At 39.5% G+C, this 26,234-nt stretch overlaps 1 protein-coding gene across 7 annotated transcripts in view; it reads right to left on the bottom strand.

Moving 5' to 3' along the window:
• Utrn (utrophin) overlaps window positions 1-26,234 on the bottom strand; it is a 484,152-nt gene that overhangs the window by 114,044 nt on the left and 343,874 nt on the right. For all 7 annotated transcript variants that reach the window (XM_027402009.2, XM_027402014.2, XM_027402008.2 and 4 more), the window contains one exon: window positions 25,308-25,464. In XM_027402009.2, the coding sequence (XP_027257810.1) occupies window positions 25,308-25,464 (157 nt within the window). The remainder of the gene's footprint in view (window positions 1-25,307; window positions 25,465-26,234) is intronic.

The following is a 26,234-nucleotide window of genomic DNA, read 5'->3' as shown; positions in this document are numbered from 1 at the left end:
AAGAGAAGGCTGGAGGAAGGGAGGGAAACTTAAGATATTCATCTGCAGGAGTTAGCTACATTGAATTTACCAAAAGTGAACTTTGAGAATTCCCACTGTGTTGAGTTGCTAAAACACAATAGCTCACTCTAAGACACTTTTTCCTCAAGACTGACAAGAAAAACTGCATCCAATGACAACAAAGAAGATAATTTCACAAGTAGTAATGCGATCCCTCAGAAGTGTTTTATGTTCTTTAGGATATATTGAGAAAAATTAAGAGATAGAAACAAATTAAATTATGTGAAATCAAAACTACACCAAAGAGAATACATAAAAGACACTCTCCAATTATCTTAAAGTACAGTCCATCCATCTCTCATGCTGAGACAATTACTGTTTTTCCCTGGCAAGGTTTTCCATGCAAATCTGTGACTCTCAGAACAAATTGTCTTTAGCAGAATTTTTTTTTCTTTTAAGAAGAGGTAAACTTGCTGGGCGTTGGTGGTGCATGTCTTTAATCAGCCAGGACAAGCACTGGGGAGGCAGAGGCAGGTGAATCTCTGTGAGTTTGAGGCCAGCCTGGTCTCCAGAGCGAGTGCCAGGATAGGCTCCAAAGCTACACAGAGAAACCCTGTCTCCAAAAAACAAAAAAAAAAGGGGGGGGGGGTAAAATTGTACCCCTGCTCTTTTGAAATATTTGGAGATTAAGACTCTAATTGGCAAGGGTTTTAAAACTACCAAACTCAATCAGGGATAAAACACCAACATGCAAAAATGTCTCGTGCACTATTTTAATACTGTTGCTGAATCAAAGCTGCTGTTAACATTGTTAGCCTTTAAAATTCATATACAGCCACATCTCCAGGCCTTAATAATTTGATTATAGAGCAATTCAGTGGCAATGCACTATGAAAATGCAGGAGTTTTGTTTTTTGTTGTTGTTGTTGTTTTTCCCCTCACTGGAATACTTCTCCTTGGTATTGTAGAATCAATAGTCTTTTCTTTTGGACATAACTAAATGTTTTAATAGTGTTTGACACATAACTGTGTTAGGATGAAAGGTTATTTGAAGGCTAAATTCTCATCTTCCACAGTGACTAAAATGTGAAAAGTCAAAAACACCTGGGAGTATCAGAATAATCACCATATACAAAAATATGAAGATAATTAGGAGAGAAACATTGGTCACAAATCCAAAAGGAGCTGTTGTTACAGGTGGACAGGGAAAGGGACAGCCAGGACAAGAATAGTCTAAAGTTATTTGACTTTTAGATGATGTACAATTATTATATGGTAAAAATTGGAAGACGGGTAACAAGCCCCCACCCCCATACTAAGTAAGAAATCCGCAGTCCAGTATCATATATAAGGACACAGGTGGGAATAAAAACTTTCCCTACGGATTCACAGACATGTTTCTGTGTACTCACTAACATTTATCACATCTAACAGGGATGGGAAAACAGGTCAGTAACACCCCACCCAATGAGTGTTAAATGGCCATGTTAGGAAACATACAGTCCTCAACATTCCTGTTCAAGAAATACAGCTTCAGGTGTCCACAGTCTGACATTTCCATGAAATGAAACAGATCTGTCTTCTGACACTTAAAGTTCTGATACGTTGAAAGAAAGTTGTCAGAAGACGAGACAAAATATAGATTTTTATTTTCAATCTGTAGACATATGTATGCATTTAGGGGTCTGGTGTGCATTATTTAACAAAAGATTTTCATATATTTGGATGAATTAGATCTAGAATTGCAAAGCATTCCTAGTAGTTATTTCCAAAACAACTTGTAAATAAATAAAAATTATGGTAGGAGAGTATCACATTGATTTATATTTTTAGAAAGCAGTGAACATTTTTTTTAAATTTTAATAGTCAAGAATACTTATCCCTCTAAATCTGAATATAACCAGTTAACACAGGAGCAGTGAGGATACATAAAATAATACACAGGACTCTGCTGCAATTTTCCTTTGGGTAGGGACATGCCAGAAATGTAGTCATTCAAGAGCAAGGTCCTGAAGAACAGGTGAAGGTCTTAAAAGACCATCCCTTCATTCTAGCTCATCCAACAGTTCCACAGGTGGTAATATCATAGAGACCTCGCTAAGAGAAACTAGAATACATCAACAGATGCACAAGGACATAGAGGAATGGAAGAAGGACTAAGTCTCATCAGGAAGAACAGACACAGAGTTAGGCCCCTGAAAAAAGAAAAGTGCTTATGGAGAGGTGTTCCACAGAGTACATCCAGATGCTGTGGTGGTGAAGGTGATCCTTGCTATTTAAGTGGTAGTATTCCTGTGCTTAAAAAGGGCTGAGGGAGCGAAGAGGACAAAGGAGAGTTGTTCTTAGAATAATTTTTATGTTCTCACAAGTCCAAATAGAAATAAATGCTTGTCTACAGAAAAACTACTGAGGAAACAAACTGATCAATTCCCGCACATGGCTGGAATTTTATCAATTATGCATGGAGATTCTCACAGCAGAGCAATTTCATTTGGCTGGCTGTTTACTGTACTCCGAAAGCTTTCTCCCCAGAGAGCCACACTAGACACTTTTGAGCACAGATGCGTTATAAGATGGAGGCTCACACAGCTATGATAGCATTATAGTGGCCGTCACCTTTTTCATTCCCTACATTTCCTGTTCCCATCATTCTGCTTCTGTCTTTGTATTTCCCAGACCTATTGTCTCTACTATGCAAGGAAAGTATGCATTCGTTTTTAATGTTTTGTTTAATCTCTGTCTCTCTCAGATACACTGTAAATTCCAGGGACTTCTGGATCTTATTCACTAGGAAGCCAAGCATTAAACTCTGATGTGCTCCCTCACGATGGTGGGGTTCATCTGAGTCTTGTAAAGAGAGAAAGGCTCTCCCCCCAGAGAAAATCACACACCAGTAACAAGAGGAAAGATGTCAGTGTGCACACAGAGGAAGCACACACCTTCAGCACCCACACATGGTGGCCACAGAGACTCCAGAAGCAGGTAGAGATGGAGTCAGAAGACCACAAATGTGCTCTTGCACTTCTGACACCTAATAATAGATGATGGACATGCTGCTGAAGAGCCAGACAACTGGGTTAGGAAGAGACTTCAGATTTACATGTTTTCCTTAACAATGCTGTTGGGTCTGCTAGATTAATAAAAACTACGTCTGAGTATTAGAGACTCTCCTATAGTTTATTTGCATTTCTCAACACATCAAACTACAACATGTCAAAGGAAAACAAATCCACACTGCATAAAATGCTTGCTGGAGATTTTCTGGGAACTGATTTGTTACGCCCGAGTAAGAAGAGTAGCAGGCATGGGCAGGTGAAAACCACTCTAAGTAAATAAAATGCTGGCCTCTCTCACCCTAATGGCGACTCTCTCCCCAATATCCCAGAGAACCACATATGCTATATCTGTGCATCCTCTGTGTCAATTTTGTTATTCAATTTGTCCCATTTCAATTTTACTTAATTGCACTCAGAAACAGACTTAACTTTCAACTGTATTACACATACAATCATCACTCCACCCTCTACCTCTTCATTAGACATAAAAGAAAAATCTGCATTTCTGGAGAACATTAATGATAAGGTAATTAGACTCCAATGAGCTGTTTTGTATACAAAGCTACAAAGTGGCATCAGTTTCTAATATCACATGACTCGTTTGTGAGCCACCTCAAATGAGTAGAAGATAATCTAATTGGAAATTTCTATGTTAATGACTTTATATTTTTACTGAAAACAATTCCTCCCAAACAATAACTCATTTCAGTAAAGATGTGAGGATCTGCACTATTGGAAGATGGGAGGATGGTATGACACATTAGTTTGGTGGTTCCTCAAAAGGCTAAACACAGAGTTACCATGTGCCCTAGGCATCCCACACCTAGATATAACCAGAAATAAAATATCAGTACACATAAAAACACACATACGGATGTTCATAATTGCATGATATCACAGCCAAATGGAGGGACCAACCAAACAGCCATCCCCTCATCAATGGATAAGCAAAATGAGGCAGATTGCCACAATGGATCTTAGCAAGGAAAATGAGTCACAGACTGATACAGGGTATCCCTGGATAAAAGTGACTAATGTGCTCAGCAAAATGATTTAGATGAAAGTCCACAGTGTAAGATTCCATTACCACAGCCAGGTCTACAGAGATAGGAAGTAGATCACAGGTGCCCAGGCATGGAAGGTTGAGGGGCGAGGTAGACTGAGGTTCTTTTTCATAAACTTTATTACATTGAGTAATAAATACATACAGAGATATAGACAGTTTTAGTCATTTTCCTCCAGAGATTTGGACCAGCTTACAGCAAATGTGGAATGGAAATCTACAGAAAGTCTCTGCACAGAAATTCTGGGTTGTTTCTTAGGTCAGGTAGTTTGCTCTTTCTTCTCTACTTACAACTTGTGCAATTTTTTTTTTTTTTTTGAGATTGACTTTCAAAGCACTCAGTCACACTAACTGTTAATGAAAGATACTCCATTAGGCAGATTCCACATTGGACAGCAATGCAGTAAGCTACTAAGTAAATCACTGAATCCTTACGAATCAAGGGGCCTGAGTGCTGTGAGCTTATGAATAGCAACAAGTCAATCTGGGTTGTCTTAGTTATGGTTTCCATTGTTTAGTTACACTATGACCACAGTAACCCTTATAAAGGAAAACATTTAATTGTGATGGTGGCTCCCTTGCAGTTCAGAGGTTCAGTCCATTATCTCATGGTGGGACATGGCAGTGTGCAGACAGACATGGTGCTGGAGAAGTAGATGAGAGTCCTACATCTTGCAGGCAACAGGAAATAGTCTGCCTCGCTGGGAGTAGCTTGAGCACTGGAGACCTCAAAGCCCTCCCCCAGTGACACACTTCCTCTAGGCCACACCTACTCCAACAAAGCCATACCTCTTAATAAGGCCACTCCCTTTGGGGGCCACTTTCTATCAAACCACCACATGGGGGATGTAAATGGTAAATGTATCCAAAGCATGACTGAAGGAAGACACTGGGTAAATAATAGTTTGCTATGAAGGAATTTCACAAGTACCTATTAAATCAATGCTTAAAGAGAGAAAGAAAAAGAGCTAGGTCATTTCTATCTGCTTAAGATGCATATCTTAACTAAGTACAAAATATTTTTTTCCAGTTTTTGAGAGTGAAGGTTCAGAGTTTAGTGAACCATGTCAGGGAAATCAAAACAAAACAAAACTCTTACAGTGACTACTGAGGCGAGAGACAGAGGGAATTTTATCTCAACAGGAGAAACGAGCAGAAACCTCCCATCTCATAGAAAGTAGGGGACCTTCTTAACTAACAGTGCAGCTAGGTTCTAACATTATGGTCTGCTTTGGCCAATCACTCCAGGACCCGACCTTTGGGCGTGAATGAGGCTTCACTTCAGTTTGTCCATGGCACTCTTACTTGCTGCATAACCATTTCCAATCTCTTTCTCCAACTCTTAGATGATGACTAAAGTCTCAGTGTTTGCCCTGGGGTACCCAGAATTTCACAGGCTGTGAGGCATGTCCAAGTGGGAGCTGCTTTGAGACAGGTGAAGTTACGCCAAGTGAGGAAGGATTGGGGATGTTGCTGTAGTGACACGGTTTTATAATCCTAATCACTGTGTTTGCCAGGAGAGATACCTGGTAAACACATGCTTCCTTATGTTGCAGACACCTGGTGGTTTTGCCACCCAAAGTTTGGCCACTGATCTGGAAGCACACTCATGCGGCAACTTGTCACACTGTCTATGACACATTCCGTTGGTACAATCACTGCTCATGCTGAAGTTGACTGTTAGTGAAGTGGAGTTGGAACATGAGGATTTCAGAGGGGATAATGTCTTTCCTGAAAGACTGGACAAGTTCTCCCAGAAATTGATAATCCTCATAAGGTCCAATGACTGCACAGCAGGCTATGTCCTCTGTCCCATCCCCTGCTGTCACAGGCATCTATTGCCTTCTGTCATTGGCAAAAATGGAGTATGAGGACCTCACTAGATATAGCTCTGCCTCTAGAACAATGAGATAAGTGAACTTTTCTTTATAAATTGTCTAGTCTCTGATCTTATGAGGTAAGTGAACTAATACACCATTCCAGCAAATATGTGGGAAACCCCTTAATAATCTCCAGGGCAAACCAGTATAAAGGGAATCTGTAGCTTACAAGACTCAATTGGAACAAAAAAAGGAAATAATGACAAAATAACTCAAGGTAATTTCAAAAGAAAAAGCAGACACTGGGTTTTAAAACCTGAATGTTCTAAAATATTTTCTAATCATCCATAACCTCAAGAGTCAAAAGTAGTAAAGGGAGAATACAAAACTAATTTTGTATCCATAAAAAATAAAAATCCATTTGGCTGGGCACAACAATCTCAGCTCTCAAGAGACTGGGACAGGAACACTGAAAGTTCCAGGCCAGCCTGGGCTATAGTGAAAACCTGTCTGCTGGGGGAAAAGTTCTACTGTCTCCCAAGCTATGGGGCTAGCAAAGTACAATGGAGTTTTCCATCCAAATAAGGATGATAAAACACACATTAATCCCATACTGAATATAAAGAAATAGGTTAGACATAGTTACAGATCATGTGACACAATCTCAAAAAGGGGAGAAGAATGGTAGAATGTAACAATTGCCATTTGACTTTGAGAAGCACAACCAGGACACCAAGAACCCTACTATGTAAAAATACAAAAACCCACCTGAATGAGCTCACAGAAAGAAAAACTGAGGGTAAAGCCATCTAGTCTCTCACGTTGTGGCCTGTTCCATGCCTTCTGTGTGCTTAAGCAAACAGAGCCTAGGATGACTACATGAATGTCAGCATCAGAGTTCTATCACCAGTGTCACAGATCTCAGTCCTACCAGAATATCTAGAAGCTCTCAACATCACCCTTAAAAAGGCATCCTTCCACCTGACCTTCCTGAGCACTGAAACAGCAGGGAGGGTTCTGGTAGCTGCTACTCTGGGGAGTGCTAGGCAGCAGAATGCCTTCCTGCTTAGCCAACTTTAAACACCAGCAGGGATTCTTCATTGTGGCTTAATGGTCAGGGAACATTTCTTTCCAGGTGCTAGGACATAGTGGAAAGACCATGGATTAGGGGGTAGGATGGTATAAGAAGTGACAGGCTTGGTGGAGGCCAATCACAGTTCTTCATTTTCATCCAGAACACAACTGAGCATGGTGTAATGGCCAAGTTGCCACTAAGTAAACAGTTTATTTAGTTATTCTCAGCAGCAGGGACACATAGAGGCTGCAAGTCTCTCCCTAAGAAAACAGGTTTGGAGATGAGCTAGAGGGCAGCAAAGAACCTCTGCTATCCCCTTCTGTCCTGAACTTGGGACCCATCACACTGAGTTGAGGCAGGGGCAGGCAGCTTCCTTCCATCATGCACTATCCACTGTGATACTGGTCCCTCACCTCATGCCTAAAAAGATTAGAGCCATGGACTGGAACTTCTTAGAGCATGAACTAAAGCAAACATTTCTACTTTTTATGTTGGTTACCTCAAGTATTTTGTTACAGCAGCAAAAACTCACTAACACACCAGTTCTCCCTTAGCAGAAAAAGGGACATTAATATTTCTCCTAGTGTTCAAGTCATCTAATTAGAAGAAACTTTGTGGATCTCCAAGACTAAGTGAAATATTCAGTACATATAAAGCTATGTTGTAAGACATTTATATTCTTAGAAAGAAGAGAAATACATTTAGTCTTTTTTTTTTTTAAATCAAACCTGCCCCATAACAGCGAAGTAAAGCTATGGAGACTGTGGGTTGACTACATTACATCACACGTGATATAAATAGAAACTTTCTTCTCCATCAAGTTCAACAAACTACAGGCAATTTTCTCCCTGCCAATCTAGACATGGCTAAATCAAGCCCATCCCTCAAATTCTCCTCTTCATTCTTTTTAAAAGGAGAGGAGCTTGCATCAGACCTGTAGCATCTAAAGAATGTTTCAAAAATCCCCACACCCACTGTGGAGTGTCAGAGTTGGGTGTTAGCCATGCAAGTCCCCCAACAGAGGAACAGAGTTGAGAGAGCTCAGCCAGAGAGCACTTTGTAGCCCATAAGTCCTAGAGGGAAGGAATTCATTTGATCATTTGTGAAACCCAAGTTGGTAACCTATAAAGTCATGGTCACATGGTGTGAAACAAGAATTTTACCCTTGGGGATAAAGCCCAAGAAAATTAACCAGAAAAAAAAAAAAAAGCTACAAATGAAAAGGTTTCCATCAATACAACATCATTTATGTCTTTAAAATTTTTTAGAACAACAAATTATTTAGATCCAGATGGCAGGGCCACAGTAGGAACCGTAACATAACATGAAAAATTACCATGATAATGACCACCAGAGCATTGTGAGAAAATGAGCATAACAGAAATCAGAAGGTGAAAGACCAAATAAAAGTGACGCATTCCACTAAAACTGATGAAGGTGCATATATGTAAGAAGGAGACAGCACCATGTGAACATGGTTGCTACAGACCAGCAGTTCTCAGCCTGTGGGTCACGACAGGTTAGGGGCTTGAATGACCCTTTCACAGGGGTCACCTTAGACCATCAGAAAACACAGATATATTTACACTATAATTACACTATAATTCAAGTAGCAACATTACAGTTATGAAGTAGCAACAAAAATAAATTTATGGTTGGGGCACCATAACTTGAGGAACTGTATTAAAAGGTTGCAGCATTGGGAAGGGTGAGAACCATGGCTGTAAAGGAAGATAGTGGCTGGGAGTTTCTTTTGGTTTATTCTTATTTACTCACTCTTTGCTGTGTGAGGGACTGAACCAGGGAATCTACAAATCTGGCCATCTGAGCTACAAACCCAGCCATCTTTCACTTTTATTTTGAGGCAACCTCTTACTCCATTGTTCAGGCTGGCCTCAAACTGCCTGGGTATTGTACCCCATCAGGAAGGACTTAAATGTGTGATCCCCCTGTTTCAGCTCCTGAGAAGCTGAGATTACAGACTTGAACAACCAAGGCCCAGTTGTTCACTATTTCATAACATCTGTAATGTACCATCTTCATGATTGAAAATTATAACTAAAGGAATACCTAATAGTTCATTAATCGTTGAAATAATTACTATTTTAATGTAAACTTTTAAACTATTTTTTCTATTTTTTCAGTGAGAAATTAAAATGTATACATCTATCATACGTAATATTGTATTTTAAATAATTAGTACACTGGAGAATGGTGCATCCTCTATTATCTCATGTACTTACAACTTTTTATAATATTTATAATATACTCTTTCAACAATTTTCAAGAATGTTATTAATTGTATCTAACATTGTTATTAATTATAGTCAACATTGTTATTAATTATAGTCAACATTGTTATTAATTATAGTCTCTAGGCTGCACAACAGAACTCAGGGACAAATTACTACCTTTAAATAACATACTATTAACAATTACATATGTAGGAGCTGGAGAGATGGCTCAGTGGCCAAGAGTGCTTGCTGCTCTTCCAGAGGACCCAAATTAGCATCCCAGCACTAACATTGTGTAGCCCATAGCTACCTGTAACTCCAGTTCCAGGGCATCTGCAAGTCTCCATGAATACCTGCCAGTCTCCATGGATACCTGCACTCATGCATATACCTACAGACAGACACACATATATACACAAACACATAATTAAAAATAAAACTATAAAATAAAAAGGGGAATATGTGTACTGGAAGCCAATGTTTAATTTCTATAGCCCTACATACAATTTTTCCTATGTTCATTGGAGATCTTAACTTACTCAGTTTTAAAGCATATCTGATGTTTAGTTTTAAAGTATGCACTCGAGGAGTAAAAGGAAGCACACACTGAGGCAATCTGACAGCAGTCAGCACAGAATATAAAATAATAAACCATATTCCAGAAGCCTCAACATCCAAAATTTGCCAGTCCACTCCCCTCTCACCTCATATATCGAACTTTCCTACTCCTGAGTTGAACAATTCAGGCCATAATAAGACAGGGAAAAGGTAACTTCTGGAGTGAAGATGGTGTCACACACTTACACTCTCAGCAATAGGAGGTCACTGCACTGCCAGTGCCAACTGCATGGCAAGAGCCTGACATAGAAACTCAAGAATCCTCTTAAGTAATACATGTTAAAACATAAGTGTGCTGATGGGTTTTCTTATACTCCAATAGTCCATATAATTACCACAAAATTATCTCTAGCTGTTGATAGAAGATCCTTGCTTATATTTCTAGGGAAAGAATCATTCTTTGTTAAAGATTCAGGTTCTTAAAGCAGGAAAGGAGCTGAGGCTAGAGGGCTTGCCTACCATGCACAAGGTCCTGGGTTCAATCCCCAGCACAGCATAACATGGGTGTGGTAGAACACTCCTGTAAAAAGCACTTGGGAGGTAGAGACAAGGGAATAAGAAGTTCGAGGCCACCTTCAGCTACACTGCAAGTTTCATACTTGCCTGGTATACATAAATGAGACCTTGTCTTTAAAGAAGCAACAGTATATATACACACACAAGAGCTTTAAAAATGTGCAAATGGACAAATAAAAAGTATTGCATAAAGAGATTAAAAAAAAACATCCTACCCAAAGAGATGTTCCCTTAGGTGTAGTTCACTCAGACTGTATTCACAAAAAGAAGAGAAAACAATACAGTCAGAGGATGAAAATGCTAGAACAAAGAAGGGAAATGAGAAAGGCTGCTAGGATGGCTGTTCTATTGGAAGGTGCCACTCAGCACCTTGACGAACAACAGGGTAACTTTGTAGACTCCAGGAAAGGGCATTCTAGGACACAGCATGGTTCTGTGATTGAAATCTCAGTAAGAGACCAGCATGTCTCAGACCACTATGCAAGAAGAAACAGCAAGAGTTGAGATGAGCATGATTTGTGGGGGGAGGCATAGGGGAATCACAGAGGGCTTCGAGTGCCTTCCCGAGACTGTGGCTTTTCCTGCAGAGTTCCACTTATTTTAACAGGAACATAGTGCCTCCTGTGCTGGGGACCCCAGAGCCAGATGAATGGTAACAAGTGGCCAATTCAGATTCTGTATTTTGACAAGAACCCTAATACATGAAATGAGAAAGATTGGGATTCAAGGTGATTATAATTGTTTTTACCTAGGCAACTGAAATCACATTACTACCAAGTGAGATGGAGGAGTCTGAGTAGAATGTTTTAGAGGCCAACTCCTCAATGCTTGTGGCCTGGCCATATAATATGCAAGGATTAGGGTCCCTGTAAAGGTGACATATGAACACATTCATAAATTTGGGAGTGGCTGGCATGCAGATGCAATCTAACTAAACCCAGAAAAGACTGAATACAGAAAAAATGGCATTAGCAGGGCTCCTAGTGTATCCTAGTTTTACAATAGGTCTGCAGATGAATCCGAAACGGAAAGAGAAGGAGCTGCAGAGAGAGGATGAGGAAATCAGGAAGTTGTGGCACCCTAGATAGAGGTCAAGTACAAAGGAAGTGCAGGGAGCAGTTATCAGGTCACCAGGAAAGACATGGAACAAGTGTGGGCCACAGACCAAGACTCAGCCATCACTAACCTCCACAACAAGCTACACCACGGGTCACATGACTCAATGTGAGGCATATGACTCAGAGTCACAGCAAGGGGCACATGACTCAGTGTGAGGACCACCACAGCTGACTAGAGGCAAGAGGAGAGTCCTCAAGTAAGCTTTGAGAGTCTTTTATTATTTTTACGATATTATGGTTTAAATCTGTTGAAACATACACATAAATCTTCTTGAATAAAAAGCAAACTCCAGTGCAAAATGAAACCACGGGGCCCCATATCCAAATATTAGGAAATTTAAGATAATGACAAGGCATTCAATGAAGCATGGGGACCCTTCTAAAGAGCTGGCCCTGATGGAAGCATATGGGATATCCAAGTAGCTGTCTTGGACATGGGGCATCTGACTGGAGCAGGCTTGAAGCAGTGTTGGCACAGCAGGCTTCTTTAACCTTTGCTTCCTCCAATAACTTCACTGCTTACTGGAGAAGAAAAGCAGATAAAATGGTACAAACTTAAGGAGAATCTGCTAGAACATAATTTATTCCCTTTCCCCTTCCAACTTGCTTTCAAAGCTAAATCAGCATGTCTGGATCTAAGTCATTTTGTATGATAGCAAAGAAGGGCAGAGAGTCATTAAATTTGATAGCACTAATAAAACTACAAGTAAAAAAAAAGAGAGAAAAACGGGATTATGTTCCATTGGTATGCAGACAAAAAAAAATCTTTTAATTCTCCTTCATAGTGCACAGTGCCGTAAAAGGTTTGGCTAATGTCCCTAAATGATCAGTTAAATGTATAAATTCATTTTGGTTCCACCCCACTGACATCAAAAATAAAGGCTAAGTTGGAATACTAAGTATGAATGCTAAAAGCAAGAAAGGACTCTCTAACTTCTCACAGTAATAAACCAATCTTTCTGCTGCACTGTTGAACACAAACACACACACACACACACACACACACACACACACACACACACACACACACACACACACACATTCCCCTCTAATTCAGCCACTGCATCAGCACAGTCTCTCATCAGACACTGTGTGAGGTGCTAACATTCAAGTTCCTTCCCTTTGTGCTTTGCTCTCAGTATTAGGCTAATGGGAAAACTGCAGCACACTCCATTGAACACATACTCTGAGAAACACAACCACTAACTTGCAGGGTTTTAGCCATATAATTTGGATAATGCCCTGTAGGAACTTATTTCCTGGACTCTGATGAAGTCTTTCCTTATCAGCTAGAGTGCAAAGTCTCAACACATCTATGCTTCCTGACTGTGTGTCCATGTCCCTACTCCAGGGCTTTTGACAGTGACTATCATCAGTTTTTTGGCAAATCCACTCCTGCTACCAGGCACTGAGTTCTGTGACAATCAGGACCCTCTAGTAGCTGATGCATGCTTAATACCTAACACAGGATGTCAGCCATCAGGTACAACATGGAAGTTGAAAGAAGAACTTAACTGCTAGATAAAGGGAACCACCACTTAGCAACATAGATCGTAGAGTTGGTTCTCCAGGAAAGAGGCTGGTTGGTTTCCTAGAGGGCCAATTCTTGCCCAAATATGGTTGCACTCTTTATTTCACTGGTTCTCAACCTTCCTAATGCTGCGACCCTTTAATATAGTTCCTCATGTTGTGGTGACCCCAAACATAAAATTATTTCCATTGCTACTTCATAACTATAATTTTGCTACTGTTATGGATTTGTGATGTAAATATCTGATATGCAGGGTATCTGATATGCGACCCCTGGAACTGCTTTATTTTAATCACCAGACTGATAACTACCAAGCTTCCTAATGTCTGGTGAGGCCCAGATCTTGGGAATGAGGCTTTATCTATGGCTCCCAAACTTAGAAGACAGGACCACATATAGCCACATATAGAATGATTAACAGCTAATAGGGAAGGCTACTGGTAACTGCTCTAGGAACAGACAGGGGGCTGTGTGCTGTGTGGTTCTGAAAAGGAAAACAACACAGTTGAAATGGTCAGAGGGGCACTTAGAATTTTTCTTTTTAATTTTAGACATTGGGGTTGAAGAGATAGCTCAGTTTGTAAAGTGCTTGCAGTGGCCTTACACACACAAGGACCTGAGCTTGATATCCAGAACCCACTTTTTAAAAGTTAGGAACAGTGGGACATGTTTGTAGTCTGAGCACGGAGGAGGGAGGGAGAGCTACAAGTGGCCTTGAGACTCATTGGCCAGCCACCCAAGCCAGTGAAACTTTGTCTCCAAACAAACAAGAACAATAGCAAAAAACAAACAAACAAACAAAAACAGAAAAGAAGAGAGGGAAGGAGGGAGAGAGGGAGGGAGGGAGGGAGGAGGGAGGGAGGGAGGGAGGGAGGGAGGGAGGGAGGGAGGGAGGGAGGGAAAGGAAGGAAGGAAGGACATTTCTAAGGACTGACACCCATGGCTGTCTGGCCTCCATTTGGATGTACACACAGTTGTGTGCATGCATGCATGGGGGTTCCTCAACTCAATTAGAAAATGACCAACTTACTACCATAGAAAAACCTCATAACACACAGCAAGACCTCAGCATTACAGGTTTATATGCAATCTCAGATTAATAGGAAAACCACACTCCAAACACCTGCAAATACACTCAAATTTAACAATTAGGCATTAACATTTTATTTTGTTGTAGTTTATTGGTTTTTAAGAAAGGGTCTTCTATTGTAACCTCTGCCAGACTGGAACTCACTATATAATCCAGACTGACTTCAAATTCATAGAGATCCACCTGCCTCTGGCTCCTGAGTGCTGGGATTAAAGGCATGTGCCACCACACCTTGTGGAGGCTTAAAGACAATATTAGAATCTTCTACTTTAATGAATAAATTTTCTTATATATCTTGGCAATTTGGTTTAAGGCCCAAATGTCCTGATTCTTACATAATGAGGTCTGGATATAAGAAATTAAATTGAGTTAGGCAAAGGGCAAAGTAACCCTGAGGGAAAGGACACACACCAAGAAATTATACCTGAATCATGCAATTTAATCATCCTTGGTGATTTGCTTTATAAAACCAACATGCATTTTATTGGGAAAAGTGTGTTAGAGCTCTGATAATTGCCTCGGCATAACTCAATATTTACATTGCTGTGAAAATAAAGTATAAAGATATTAAAAATTGCATCTGCAACTGTGGGCATATTTAGGGTATCTGACATATTAATGCTACACACACTGTAGGTTCTTTATAAGAAATTCCTTATTATGGGTGTCATGTTCTGGATAGTGAAATTGCATATAAAACATCTGCTTTCTTGCAGACTCAAAAAAAAAAACCAACAACAACAATTAATGTCATTGATGGGAATGAATGTTCAGCAATCTTCATTTTACAAGCCACTAAAACAGTTATATGGTAATTATTTTAATATTTAAAGGAATCAAATATATGGTTACATGAGAAAAATAACATGATTGTGCTGCCTACCCAATCTATAAAGATTGGAATGTGACTCTTAAATAATTCAACAAACTACTACTACACACTACATAGGAAGTGACTGGAGTGTGTGTGTGTGTGTGTGTGTGTGTGTGTGTGTGTGTGTGTGTGTGTGTGTGCGTGTGCGCACGTGCGTGTGCATGCACATGTTCACTCGCAAAACTGTTGGGCTGTGTTTGATAGTAAATAATAGGTATGAGATTTATTTCCCTGAAACAGTTCATACACCCTATGCAGAATTTAGACAGAAATGATCAAAATCATCAACATAGGCTGTGGTGGTTAGTTTTAAATATCAATTTGACACAGTCTAAAATCGGATAGGAAAAGCATTTCAATGAGGGAATGTCTGCATTAGGTTAGCATGTGGGCATGTCTCTGGAACATTGTCTTAATTACATTAACTGATGTGGGAAGACCCAGTACAAAGTGGGTCTGAACCACTTCACAGTAAAGCAAGAGAGATGAGCAGTGCGCATGCTTGCATTAATTCATTTCTGCTCTTGATTGTGGATGTGATGTGACTGACTGCTTCAAGTTCCTTGACCTCACATCCCTGAAATGATGGATCATAACCTGAAATTGTGATCTCCAATAAACCCTTTCTTCCCCCCAAGCTACTTCTGGTCAGGCATTTTAACACAGCAACACAAACAGAAGTAACACACAGACTCTGAGCAATCACAAGAGACAGCACCAGCTTTCACATACTGAACATTGTACCTTATGCACAGTCGCAGGCCAGACAGTTCATCAATAAGCGCAGTAACATTATTGTCAATAAAACACATCTTCAAGAAAACTACAGGCATCTAATTTAGGGTACAAAAGGTTCTGAGGTTCCATGATCTACCTTTTATACTAAAAAAGGGAATGATTCCCATCCACAAATGGCTCATATCAGCAAGGAGGGAGCGGCCTTGAGCAGGTTTTGCTCCAGGTCACCCTGTCTGCTCATCTCTCTTCACAATCATCTTCTTGCAAGCTTTGCTCCATTTCTCCAGGAGCATCAGCTGTATTAGCTGCTTTGCTTCTTTTGCTTTGTGGGCTCCAGGTGGCTGTCATGTTTTGAAGCCTAGCTACACCATAAGTGGCTTTCTTAATGTCTTAATCTATAATTGCTGGATTTTTGAACAAGGAGTGATTTGAAATATGATCCTATACTATCTTTTGAACTGGAGATCTTAGAGCAAACTTTAAATGGATAGTACTTCTTTTGGATATATTCAAACAACCCACAAGCACAGATCTCTGGGGAATAAGAACTATTAAAATGTATCACAGAGGTATAGAAGACAAGTTTTACTGCTTTTTACATACAAGCATTGACTTTTAACATACAAGGCATTTAGTAAGTAGGATATATGGGGCACGGGTGGTGAAGTAACTGGTACTGCCATTATCCAGTGCCCTCTAGTCTCTGTGGGCAAATGCATGTACATGGTGCACATACCAACAAGCTAAAACACATAAATGCAAAATAAATAAGTCATTAAAAACTAACTCCAGCAGCTGTTATTAAATAAATACTTAAACGCCTGTATTATGTTAAGTGAGTTAAACATGCTAATGGAAACTAATGAAGAACTAAAGCAATTAGACAATGTGTCCTCCAGGTTAGATCACATAACTAGAGAGGAGGGGAATAGAGAACAATGCCAGAGCTCAACATGAATACTGGATAATACTGAATAATACTCAGAATACTGGATATACCACAAAAATCTATGAGATGTGCTCTAATAAAAATTCAATCAATTCATATATACAGATTGACGATAACAAAGGTAAAACAAATATGTTTTTATATACAATCATTTCATTTAAATTATTCAAATGGTTCTCTGGCATCAGATATTGATAGTGATGGATACGCTTAAATGTCTTACGTGCAACAACTGCGTATCTACTTAAGGCTTAGAGACAAAAGTTTTACTTTTTGAAAACTGTGTAAGATGATAACACTGGCAATATTATTTGAAAGCTAAGGTGCCTGTTTGACTAACATCAGCATGCATGCCATACAGGTACATCTGTTGGATGTGCGTGTTTATTTTGTCTACAATGAATGGGCATATGCCATCGCTTTGTAAACTAATCTCTGTATGACATTCAAAATTTATCTCTATGAAATCATTTATCTTGGAAAAATTAACAAATCAGTGTTTTCATATCTGTCTCTTGAAAAATGCTTCATTTTGTAGTGGCACATGCCTTTAATCTGAGTCCTTTTGGAGGCAGAGGGAGGTGGATCTCTGAGGTCCAGAACAGCCACAACTACATGGAGAAACCCTGTCTTGAAAAAACAAAACAAAACAACAAAAAAAAAAACCTAAAGAATCCTTTGCGATATCTAGACATCAGCTATTATATCTATTATTTATTTATATTGATTAGTATAATCTTATTGGAAATAAAGTAATTCAGACCTGTGAATTCATTTTACCTATAAGATTGGAGAATGAACGCAGAATCATATCCCCCTCTTTTCACATGTATGAAATTGTCAAAGAATCAACTTTAAAAATGCACACACGTACACACAAATCAAAATTAAGAGGAAAAAGATCTCCTTCTCATTTTAGAGGAATTTTATAGAACTGAAAAATCATGCCTAAAGTGAGCATAATGCTATTTAAGGGTGCTCTCTGATTGATTCTAATTATATACTTTGAAGCTACAAGGCTTAAAAGTTCTTTGAAGTTAGGAAGATTTTTTTTAAACTTTATTAAGACTGAAGCCTAAAAAGCAGGTAATCAGAGAAAAAAAAAAAAGACTTGAACTTTATATTCGAAAATCTAAGAGATAAAAATAACCTTACTTCACTATGCTAAAAACATATCCATGAAAACATTGTTTAAAAAAAATCATTCCATGTTTTGCTTGAAGCTGCACTGTAATGCTATAAATGAAGACAATTCCAGATCCTTTAGAGGAACCTGGAAATAAATGCGTCCATGAACTCAAAGTTTATGCAATGTAACAAAGAACAAAGATGGGAGGTGAGGGAAACCAATGGTGATAGGCAGACAGCAGTGACCAGGGAGAACCATGTGAATGTGCATTTCACAGTTCAGCCATAATCCTTCTCTGAATGTTCTCTCATTATACAGAAAATGGGAACACACAGGCTGTCCCTTATACAAAACTTCCACGTGGATAAGGCTGCGACTGGTCTCTGTACCAGTGTCTTAGAAACTACCAAGCACACAGAAGGAATATGATGAGTATCTATTGGAAGTCAATGGGAACAGCAGAAGCAGCTGTTCAGATTTCATTGAGCCATGCTGTGTTTCCATTTTCCTCTATTCAGTGAGCATGGCCTGGGGCCCTTGAAGTTCTAACAACCCGCAAGTCGAAGTTACATACATGTACACACACAGTAAGTAAGGATTTCTCTTGATAGGAAGAATGGGAATGAAGACAAGAGACTTAAAAAAGGAAAGAAAAAGCTGCCTGGCAACACACCTAGAAGAGACTCATGTAAGGAAATCACTTGACTCTGCTGTAGTCTTTTCAAATGATTACAGGTGGCTGTGTTCTGTAAGAACAGACAGGTATGAAGACTTGAATGTGCAGAACTACAGACAGGCATGAAGACTTGAATGTGCATCATCAAAGAATCATGAGTTTGGATACTTGGTCACTAGCTGGTGGTACAACTTAGGGTTTCTGGAAGCTCTGGGATCTGAAGCCTGGTAGTAGAAATTGAAGCATTGCAGGACACGTCTACTTCAGGAGAGGAGGACACCAGGGGCAGCCACCTAACCATATAACCAGCCACAGAGTGAACAGGGGGAAAAAAAGGTATATAGAATAGAGAAAGGTAAAATCCCAGAGGCAAAATGAAGACGGGATAATTTAAGAGAAGCTGGCTAGAAACAAGTTAAGCTAGAGCTGGGCATTCATAAGTAAGAATAAGTCTCTGTGTATTTATTTGGGAAGTGGGTGCCTGGCCCCCACAAAGAATTAAAAACAACAACAACAAACTACATTTCAGATCCAAGTTCTCTGTGTGATGTAAAATCTTGGTTTTGTTAACTTGATACACTTGGAAACAAACCACCTCCATCAGACTATCATGTGGCTGTACCTATGCGGGGGGGGGGGGGTCATAATTGTGAATTGGTGTATGAGGACCTAATCCACTGCCCACCCTAGGCAGGTAAGCCCGGACTGTACAAGCTGAGCAAGCCAGAGCAAGCGAGACAGTAAGCAGCATTCATCCTTGGTCCCTGCTTTGGTTCCTGCCTCCAGGATCCTGCCTTGAGCTCTTGCTCTGGCATGCTAGGGTGGGTGGATGATATATTGTAATCTGTAAGTCTTTCCTCACCCAAGGTGCTTTAGTCTGTGTCGTATCACAGCAACTGAGAAGCAATCTAGGACACTCTGTTTCTTCATCTGCTGAGATGGAAGCAAGCTGCTTCTGCTACCACTGCCATCGGCAGGAACCACTAATTCCTCTATAAATATTACCATACCTTCCCTGAAATGAAACTGAGTGTCAAAACAAATCCTTCCCCCAGTTGAGTCACCTTTGCTGAACAAGAAAATAACCAACGCAAAAAGAAACACATTTCTTTAAATTGTGCTGTAATTATACTAAGGCATAACGATTATGCTCTAATTCTAATCACGTGCACTTATATTAATGTAAACTAATAGTAATTATACACATCTGCACCATATGTATAATTACATCATTTTAAAAATTACTCTCTGTTTTTGGGAGGGAAAGCAGCTTTTAACAGAAATCACATAATTGAGTAAAATGATATAATGCCCTATGCCACTTCACATTTTTGAAAATTATTGTCATTCACGTTATTCCATTTGGAATAATTCTGTAGAAGAGTTAGGGGCAACTCACCATGGTTTGAATGTTTATGTTCCCCTAAAACCTGCATACTAACTTCAAAGCTATGGCAGCAAGTAGAGATGTAGTCTTTGAGAGGTGACGAGATCACGAGGGAGGAGCTTCAAGCATGGAATTCAGCGCCTTATAAAGAAGCCCTTTCAACCATGCAAGGACAGAGGAAAATACTTTCTGAACCAGAAGCAAGTTCACCACCATTCATCCAATCTTCCTGTTCCTTGATTTTGGACTTCCAGCCTTCAGAACTCTAGGAAATAATGACTGATGTTTCCCAAGCTAGTGAATTGGCTATATTTTATTATAATGTCTGAATAGACTAAAATAATCCTTACTATTCCCATTTCATCTGTGTGGAAAGTGAAGACTGGGTAAAGTCAGTAAACATTTCAGAATCACCCAGGGTGGCAGTGCCAAAGTCATCTCTGAAGGGAAGGTATTCTCTTTTCAGCTCCTTCTACCATCTCCCCAGAAACAATGCCTGCTAACATCTCTCACTACCATACACATAAGCAGCCAGCTGCTACTTCCTAACTCACTCCAGTCACCAGGAACCCATGTCAACACAGAGACCCAGTAAACTGTCCCCCCAGCACACTTGTATTTCACACCAAGGAAGGAATCAACACACCTCTAATTTTCACACCTCCACTCACAACTCAATAGCAAATGGCACAGCCTAAACAGAAAATATGGAAGAATCAGGCTTCTAGCCTTAATTTTTTCTCTTAAGTTTTCCCCTTCCTGTATAACTCACAGGGGCAGAGTCTTCATAAGGGGCTGAAGTCCATGCTTTAAGCTTCCTCCCTCATGATCTAGTCACCTCCTCCTGCTGCTGTCGCTTTGAAGTCAGGATCTCACTCGGCACGTAGGTTTTAGGGAATCATACATGATATCACTTAATATGACAGCCACCCTGAGTGAACCAGTGAATCTGCTGATCCTCCTGCATCAGCAATGACCAACACAGAATCTTTACCCTAAAAGCATGCACACTGCTCTGTATAAGATCATATTCCACAGCAAAATAGATATGCTGTGAATTACTTTTCTTTGCAAATGAATGCTGACGATGAATTTAGTAGAAATGTATTGTTATATATAATATTAGTCCTTAAAATATTTTAATGATTACTTTTTAACCCATATCAGAAGGGAGATAAAGGAAAGCATGCAACAAAAAGGTGATGGCGAGCTGACTATGACATCACCCACCAATTTAAACCAGTAAAGTGACACCGGAGAAAATAAAGCAGATGGGGCAGAAACAAAAGCAAACACATGAGAATGCTGCTGGAACGCTGCTGGTGCAACAGCTCAACACGCATGACTAGAACAAATGTTTAAAATATCCTTTCTAGGTGAGAATCCTAAATGGTGCCACTATGGCCCTTCCTTCTCATATTCATCCTTTTGGCAACTGGGTCTGCCTCCTCCTCATTTTATTCTAGCATCCACACAGATGACCCTTCCACTACCCTAGCTTCTCAGAGTTGCACTGGTTCTCACCCAAGGACCTGGCTCCCCACTCTATTTGTACAAACCAACAAACCACTTCCTCAGGAAAACACTAAGCATGATTGTTAATAGTAACCAACTGCCCACACAACCCATAAACACCTTTCTTTATCTAACACCTGCTTTCTTTACAAGTCACCCCCCCACACACACACACACACACACACACACACACACACACACACACACACACACACACACACCACCCATCAGGAACAATCACTGCTCAATCACTTAGCCTAATCACCAGCATCAAGCCAGCCCATAATGGCTGCCTGTGCAGTTGTGAAAGCTTCCCAGTTTAACTCACCCACTTTTTAGACTACGTTTTCTACCTCTGCTCTCTTTGAATCTACTCTTCTTTTTCCTCATACCCCTACCCCTCCCCAGCCCAGTGCTGGGGACTGAACCAAGGGCTTTGCCAATAGACAAGCACTCTATCACTGAGCTATGTCTTCGGCCCTCCCTCTTCTATTCAGTTAATCATCTTGCTTTTCCTTTCATTGATAACACCTTCAGGTTTCCAACTCAAATCCGCCAAACTACTCCCATCCATCCCTGTACAATTCCTGTATTTTGCTATTAAGATGGTTTAACTCTCTGCTCTCCTCGCTAAAAACCCAACTCCCCAGTAGTTTAATGGGCCCAGGCTGGTCATTTCTCCCTCAGACCTTCTCTACTATATCATTGATTTTTCTATGCTCTCAAGAGTCATTCTCATCAGCACAGAGAATCATTCTCCATCTTCACAAAGCTATTACAGGATTGCATAGTCCTTCCGCACCTGATAGGTCACACACTGCTCTTTCTTGTAAAAACTTCTCAAATAAATATCTGTGTTTCTGTTATAGTCTCTCTGGAGTCTGCTCTAATCATGCTTCAGATTCCATCATATCACTAAATTCACCCTTGTTCCAGGCAACAAGACAGCCATCGGGATGTCTGATGTTCTGTCCTCTGCTTAATGCCCCAGCAGTATTAGATCCTTGTATCCACTATGCCGTCTGTACAGTGCTTTGCTTGGTGTCCTAGACTACTGCTCTCTCTGGGTTCTTCAGAACTGCCATCTCAGTCTCAACTCCCTGACCTGTAATACTTGGGCTCCTTGCTGCTCACTTCTTACACCCCGTTTTACTATCTATAATCACTTCCTATGAGGCTTCATCCCCTGTGGCTGATCTGTATTACATTGTTTTTTTTTTCTGTAATTCTGACCTTTCTTCAAGTTTGCACACCCAACTTCTTAATATGCATGTACAGCTTATCACATTAAACCTTAAGGTGTTGACTTACCTGCTCCTTCAATCATTTTTTCTCATTGTCTAAATGATACTTTCTATTTTCTTTGTCCAAAAACTTTTACCCCATGACATGCTTGAGTCTTTCCCTTTCATCCCCTGTATTCAAGGCAGCCAGCAACCATGTTTTTCTATTTCTAAATGTATTTAGAAACCAGCTACTCTTCATTCTTCATACTGTTTGCCATCTCAGTCAAGAACTGCGTTTTTGGGTAGTTATTCATTTTTCAGATGTATTAATTTTATTTCATGTGTAGAAGTGCATATATGCATATATACTTTATGCATGCCTGGTACCTGTGGAGGTCAGATGGAATTGGATCCCCTGGAACTGGAGTTAAGTGATGGATGGTTGTGAGCATCCGTGTGGGTGCTAAAACCAAACCTGGGTAGGTGCTCCTAACCATTGAACACTCTCTCCAACATCTTCATATAATTATTTTTGTGGTTCTGGGAATTAATCAGGAACCTTGCATCGTTATGGGAGCATTCCACTACTGAGTGACACTCTCAGCTACAAGAACTTGGTTTTTTTGTTCAGCATTGACTCATTGGTGACAAAAATAGCACCCAAGTATGTATCTGACATTTGTAAACACTTACATAGTAAAGGAACTGACACTATTGCCAGCATCATTATCAACATCATCTTGATCATGTCAATGCCTGGGGCTAAAGAGTTAAAGCAGAGTAACTCATGAAGTACTGTAAGATAGAGGGCAATAGGCTCGAAACTTAGGCAACACCACTGAGAGGCACAGACAAGAAAACGGGACTGGGTGGGAGGGCCAACTGTTGTGCTGAGCCCAGGATTCTGTGAGGAAAATAACTTCATACCTAAGAGTTGAGTTTTATTCCAAACTAGTGAGACATGGTCACAAGCAGGATTTATTGCACACACAAAACACTAAGTATTATTGGAAAAGCTTATTACTCTATTTCCTCACCAATGCCTGAACTGCAGAAAGAAATAATCCTAACACAGAAGAAAGTTGGAAGAATACAAGGTACACCAGGCATGGTAAATTACACCTTTAATCCCAGCAATCAGGAGGCAGAGGCAGGAAGATGTGTGTGAGTTTGGGGACAGACTGGTCTACATAGCAAGTTCCAGGACTACTTAGAGACTCTGTCTCAAACAAACAAAAGTTAAAAAGAAAAGACTGATTTTGTAAAGTAACTATTTTAAAATCCACTATTATTGTTGTTGTTTGATAGACCAACTGTCTATTTCAGAGTTATCTCTCCATCGTGTTCTCTTTCCACTGAAATAGTAATTTTATTCATTTAGCATAAGGGTCAGAATGAAATAACATTCAAGGTCCTGTCAATATCTGTTAGAACATCTTATTAAATAGATGGTATCTTGCACCAAGAAAGTGTATATTAGGGTTCATCTGTTCTGGGAACAGACACATTATGCTGTATTAAAAAGTAGAGACATAGAATGAGAATACACACTGCATATGAATAGGAAAAATACAATAGAACTAAATGATATGCAATATATGAGAAAATTGTATAAAAGGATATAAATAAATTAATAGAACTTGGACTAGGCAAAGATATTTATGAAATATAAGGGCTAGGGAAAATGTCAGATGACATTTCGGGATTGTTCATTTGTCAGAATAAAAGCACAAGTGTGTGTAAGGATGGATGTCTGTGCAGAAGAAAATGTAACTTAAAGAGAGATGAAGTTTAGGGAAATAAAACATAAAATGATTTTCATTTCACATTGTGGTCTTCATTTGATACAGGACTGAAATTTGCCCTACAGTTTTTCCCTACTTTTATTTTCATTAACAAGATGGTTTCAGGTTTGGTTTTTTGTTTTAGCCTCTAGCAAACTGGGCAAGTGCTCTACTATGGAGCTATATCCTTAGAACTACTTTGTAATTTTATTTATGTATTTATTAATTAACTTGATTCAGGCTCTTAGTATGTCACCTTTGCTGGCCTCAAACTCACAGAGATCTACCTGCTTCTTCCTCCTGAGTGTTGGAATCGAAGTCATACCACCACCCCACTCTACTTGATGATTCTTTCTGACAGCATGACTTCTGCACTTTTGTTTAAATTATTGTCAGGTGTAACAGCAAGCACATCCCTATAATCCTAGCACTTGGAGGCTAAAGCTGAAGGATCAATACAAGGCCGAGATTAGCTTAGGTTACATGGTGAATCTGAGGCCAGACTGGGCTACAAAGCAAGATCCATCTTTAAAATTCATGTATGTATGCATCCATCCATCCATGCATGCACACATAAAAATAAAGGATAACTTGTAGATGAACTTTTTTCCAATATACTGATATCCAAAGAAACCTATTAGAAACTTAGATGAACTTCATGATAAACTAGAAGCAATATTCTGCTTTGGATAGCTGTGCTATGGAAGTTTTTAGTTAAATATGAACAAACAATGAAACATGAAACAAATGGAAGCAAAGAATATAATGAAATAAAACGCCCAAATATCGACAACCAGAAGTCAAAGAGGGCGAAAGCTGTGGCAATTAGTTTATATTTTCATTTTTGTAGAACTCCATTCAATTGAATTTAAAATAAGTAAAAAGAGCCCAACAGACTGTGCACTTACCTTGCAGTGGTCATACTGAAGCTGTAAGGCGGGAACGTCCCCTCCAATGGGCATCTGTTTCTTAAGCTCTTCATCTTTCATATTTAGCCATTTGATCAGTTCTTCAAGAGATGCCAGCAACCTGTTCCATTTCTCAGCACTGGCCTCCAAATGGGCCCTGTTGACAGGCAAGGATGACTACATGAAGAAGCGCCAGTTTCCAGTTATAATTACAAAAAACAACACGTACTCCTGCGGCCTAATCATCCAGTCTGATCAAACAACACTCACTTCCAAAAAAGAGGCAGACTGATTCTTGGCTCAGAGAACATGACCTATGAGAAACAGTTATGTTTAAAAAAAAAAAAAAAGCTATATTATCCAGGCTATGTCTGTAATATGTTAAATTACAAACCAGGCTCTGATAGCTCACATACACTATACAAACATTAAATACAAAGATTCAAAGATTTTTCCTTATTTTCACCTAACTACATAGTGAGAGGGAGGAAAGAAATGGAAAAGATATAAAACATTTGAAGCCTGTTTGGTGGTTCATATCTTTAAACCCAGCACTCAGGAAACAGAGCAAGCAGATCTCTGTGAGTTCAAGACCAGTCTGGTCTCCATAGATAATGTATTCTAGGCAACCATAGACTTTTTTTTTCCTTTGGAAAAAAAAAAAGAAGAAGAAAGAGAAATAGGAAAAAAAATGAAAGAAGAACAGACACTGGTTATTTCCTTTTATGATTAAAAGATGTTTACATAAAGTTTATTTATTTTTCTCTCTCTAAATAAAAAAAAGACTGATCTTAAAGGGGTATTATTAACCCTCAATTTTTATTATAAGCAAGAAAACTGTAATAAGCAAGACATTAGAAATATTTCCAATTTCTATTTGTTGGAATTTCTAATTCCAAACCATTGAAAAACAGTAAGTTATTTGTG

This window comes from Cricetulus griseus, chromosome 2 (assembly GCF_003668045.3).
Source record: "Cricetulus griseus strain 17A/GY chromosome 2, alternate assembly CriGri-PICRH-1.0, whole genome shotgun sequence".
Classification (NCBI taxonomy): Eukaryota; Metazoa; Chordata; class Mammalia; order Rodentia; family Cricetidae; genus Cricetulus; species Cricetulus griseus.
This window is presented reverse-complemented; position numbering and strand designations above follow the sequence as displayed.